The 3871-nt window shown below is 43.0% G+C and overlaps 2 protein-coding genes across 2 annotated transcripts; one reads left to right on the top strand and one right to left on the bottom strand.

Annotated features, from left to right (window-relative positions):
- Positions 1–217: 217 nt before the first annotated feature.
- LOC128741237 (gastrulation defective protein 1 homolog) lies at positions 218–2365 on the top strand. The gene is made up of 2 exons (XM_053836892.1): positions 218–379; positions 453–2365. The coding sequence occupies exons 1-2, from the start codon at positions 292–294 to the stop codon at positions 2324–2326; spliced, it is 1962 nt and encodes a 653-aa protein (XP_053692867.1). The 5' UTR covers positions 218–291; the 3' UTR covers positions 2327–2365.
- On the bottom strand, positions 2352–3055 carry LOC128741238 (NTF2-related export protein). The gene is made up of 2 exons (XM_053836893.1): positions 2898–3055; positions 2352–2831 (listed from the first exon to the last, which is right to left on the bottom strand). The coding sequence occupies exons 1-2, from the start codon at positions 2916–2918 to the stop codon at positions 2433–2435; spliced, it is 420 nt and encodes a 139-aa protein (XP_053692868.1). The 5' UTR covers positions 2919–3055; the 3' UTR covers positions 2352–2432.
- Positions 3056–3871: the final 816 nt, after the last annotated feature.

Consider the following 3871-nt stretch of genomic DNA (forward strand, 5'->3'; position numbering starts at 1 on the left):
TATGTAGGCAAACCCTAGGGTAAACCTCATATCACACATCGAAAATATAACCGTTCAAACGGTAAAAACGGTATAAACAAATTCATGGTATAAATTGACAGAAACTTACTGGCGTTATAGCGAACAGCTGTGCCATAACACCGTTCGTGTGTGGAAATGTCATCCGCACATAACAGAAAAGAGAAGAAGAAGAAGAAGAATAATCTGAAATATTTGCGGAATATCGATCAATATGGAAGTTTAAAAATAGTAGTGTCTTGAACGTTAAAGTATAATTAAACCTTTACAGTGATGAATAAAGGAAAAATCACGTTTGGTAAAATCCAACTGAAAACAACCACAACTGCAGCATCGGCAAACGATGTCCCGGAATCTTCAAGTGAGTTCAAACAGTTCCTGGTCCTGTGAGTTCCTGTTTATACTCTGATTACATTTATGTTTTCATCTTACAGCCTCTGGATTCGGTTCATTCGGCCGCAGCGAAGCTCCCCCGGAGACGGCCGGTTCCAGCTCCGATATCGATCGCATTTCTAGCGATCTGGAAAACAGCCGCATGCAGGAACTGATGGGTATCAGTGGTTTCGGTCGAAAGGCAAAACAGTTCGATATCAACGAGATGATACAGAAGGCCAAACAGAACGCACCGCGGGCTGAGGTCGATACTAATGCCATCCAAGATGCTTCCGATAAGGAATCTTCTAACGGTGAGGAAAGTGAAGCAGAGCAGATAGGACCGATGCCGTCGTTGATGGCCGCTGCTGCAGAGCAAGATGGTTCTGGAAAAGTTAAAGGTAAAAAAGAGCGTAAAGTTGATAGTGACGAGGACAGCGATGACGACGACGATGATGATGATGACTTTGACGAAGATGCTCCAATAAATAAGATTCCAAACTCGCACGAGGTTGAAATGCGTCACGGTTCCAAAGCAATCATTTCACTAGCAGCGGATTCTTCCGGAGTTCGGTTGGCCTCTGGCTCGGTGGATTACAATTTAAATTTCTGGGATTTCTCTGGAATGGACAAGTCGATGAAAAGTTTTCGAACTTTGCAACCTTGTGAGAACCATCCAATTCGAGATCTGCACTATTCCGGTACTGGCGACATGATTTTAGTGGTTTCCGGTAGTTCACAAGCAAAAGTGTTGGATCGGGATGGATTTGAAAAGATGGAGTGCGTTAAAGGCGATCAATACATAACTGATATGATTAAAACGAAAGGACACGTGGCTGGTTTGACTGCTGGTTGTTGGAATTTCATTAACAAAGACGAATTTTTAACCAGCGCAATGGATTCTACGCTGAGAACGTGGGTCTTTGCCCGATCAAAAGAACAGAAAAATGTAATCAAGACTCGTGCACAAGGCGGATTGAAAACGATCCCAACCACTTGCACCTACAACAGAGATGCAACACTCATAGCCGCAGGATGTAGTGATGGGTCGATTCAAACGTGGGACACCAGAAAAATGTTCGTCAATACAACTCATTGCGTTCGAGACGCTCACACCAAGGGTAGTGACATTTCGTCGGTTCTTTTCTCCTATGCTGGCCAAATACTCGCCACTAGGTCAACGGATGAAACGCTCAAACTTTGGGACTTGCGAGCATTTAAAAAACCTTTGCACGTCTTCGAAAACCTCTTCTCTCGTTACGATACAACAGATTGCTGCTTCAGTCCAGATGACACCATGATTCTGACGGGAGAATCCTTACCAAAGGGACAAAAACTTTCCAACCTGTACTTCTTTGACACAAAAACCTTCGAAACTGTGTCTAAAATTCCAATTACAGACTCGCATATAATTCGGGCACATTGGCACCCGAAGTTGAACCAGATTTTTATAGGCTGTGGCAACGGAATCATTCGAGGCCTGTACGACGAAAAGCGCAGTATGCGTGGAGCAAAACTGTGCGTCGTCAGAACCTACCGCAAGAGGAAGGACATGGAAATGGTGGGCGCTGCTCAAGTAATCACTCCTCACGCCCTTCCAATGTTCCGGCAGGAAAAATCACGTTCCCATCGTAAGAAACTGGAGAAGGACCGACTTGATCCGGTCAAATCCAAACGACCAGATCTGCCAATCACAAGCGGCCAAGGTGGACGAGTTGCAAGCTCCGGTGGTACGCTTTCCTCTTACGTCATCCGTAACCTTGGCCTCAGTAAGCGAGTAGAAGACGATCAAGATCCTCGCGAAGCTATTCTCAAGTACGCTAAAGAAGCAGCTGAAAATCCTTACTGGATCGCACCAGCTTACAGCAAAACACAACCGAAACCAATTTTCAATACTGAAGACGAGCCCGACAGCAAGAAGCCCAAAACGGAATGAAATTGAAATTAAATAAATTGTGTAGATGGATTTATTCAACCAAACGTTGTATGTTGTTGTGAAATTCAATAAAACTAAAATTTACATTTTGTTCGTCACTGAGAACCTAGAAGATAGCATCCTGTAGTCGAAAGCAATCGCTGGCGATCTTCCATTTGTCACCCTGCGCCGTAATCATGAACGTTTGCTGAAATGGTTTGGTAGGATTGTCCTGAAACTTAACATTACCGGCCACCTGGATGATGAACGTTAGCTGCGACGACACTGCATCGTCCACAATCGGCTGTGCATCGAGCGTGTTCATGATGTGCTCCGATCGTGGCAGCTCTTGGAAGTACTTTTGAATGTTGTCCTTACCGGTTGCGCCGTTTCCGTTCCAAACCAGCAGTCCATTGTCCATGTACAAGCGGGCCATTTGGTGGCGCTTCTTATCCACACTCTCGTAGTACAACTTGGTGAATTCCTCAGCCGTTCGACAGGCGGTATCGATTTTCGTGCGCAGATCCTAGGGGTAAACAAAAGCCGTCAAACATAACCTTACACAGTGAAATATTGTTGAATAGTAACCAACCGGGTCAATAATTGTCGACATTTTGCTAAAATGCAAATACGAATTTACACTTCACAGGGCAGGTTGTGTGCCAAATAAGAAATTAAATTATCAGTGAAAACGGTGCTAACGCAGTCCTAAAACTTTCGAATGTTTATAGCCGACCAGAACGCAGAACCTGACGCTTTTCTGTCTGTTGTTTTTGATACTTTTTTCTTTTATGACTGCCAAAGTGCCAAATGACTTCCAGCCCTTCAGAAATGTTTCGTTAAAAAAAGCGATGAAACGCATCTAAAAGCTACACTGAAACATCACTGACCCATCAATTATTTCAGTTGCTGTGATTTCTGGCTCTACTATTGTCAATTGCAACTTGCAAGGAAAATTGTACCATCCAAAGTGCGATATCACTCATAAAAGTGCTATTTTGCATTAAATCGTTTCGGTTTCTTCGGCGCACTTATTGCTTGGAATATTGCGATTATTATCTAAAATTTTTGACGTAGGACTACGTCTTACGGCAAGTTTTGAGATAGGGTGTCATTCCAAAAAATCGAAAAATGCGAGCGTCACGAAAAATGAAAGGTTTTGAGCGCTAATAGCTCAGCGGTTTTCCGATCGATTTTCAATATTCTTACACTAATCGATCGGAAAATCTTCTAAGAATTGACCCAAATGAAGAAAAGTATGGGTTCTTGACGTTGAACTATTGAAAAATTGAAAATAATGAACCTATCTTTTACCAGAATTCTCGCTTCGTGATTGGTTGAAAGATTCTTTGCGATGATCTAAACCTATACCAATTTGATATCTGTGCTTGGAAAGTAAGCCAAAACAAGAGACCAAGTTTCCTCATTTCAACAAGATTTCTTAACACCGCAGGTAAACCTAGACCATTTTGATGTCCTTGCTTGGGAAGTATGCCAGAAAGAGTGATAAAGCCCCCTCGTACCAACAGATTTCTTACGAACGCGATTAAGCCTAGTCCAATTTGA

This window comes from Sabethes cyaneus, chromosome 3 (assembly GCF_943734655.1).
Source record: "Sabethes cyaneus chromosome 3, idSabCyanKW18_F2, whole genome shotgun sequence".
NCBI classification, from domain to species: Eukaryota; Metazoa; Arthropoda; class Insecta; order Diptera; family Culicidae; genus Sabethes; species Sabethes cyaneus.

Excerpts from the sequence above, each read along its gene's own strand:
- LOC128741237 (XM_053836892.1), top strand. The coding sequence starts at position 292 with ATGAATAAAGGAAAAATCACGTTTGGTAAAATCCAACTGAAAACAACC. Across the intron at positions 380-452 it reads CGATGTCCCGGAATCTTCAA|CCTCTGGATTCGGTTCATTC; the intron begins GTGAGTTCAAAC and ends TTCATCTTACAG.
- LOC128741238 (XM_053836893.1), bottom strand. The coding sequence starts at position 2,918 with ATGTCGACAATTATTGACCCG. Across the intron at positions 2,832-2,897 it reads TGTCGACAATTATTGACCCG|GATCTGCGCACGAAAATCGA; the intron begins GTTGGTTACTAT and ends GTTTACCCCTAG.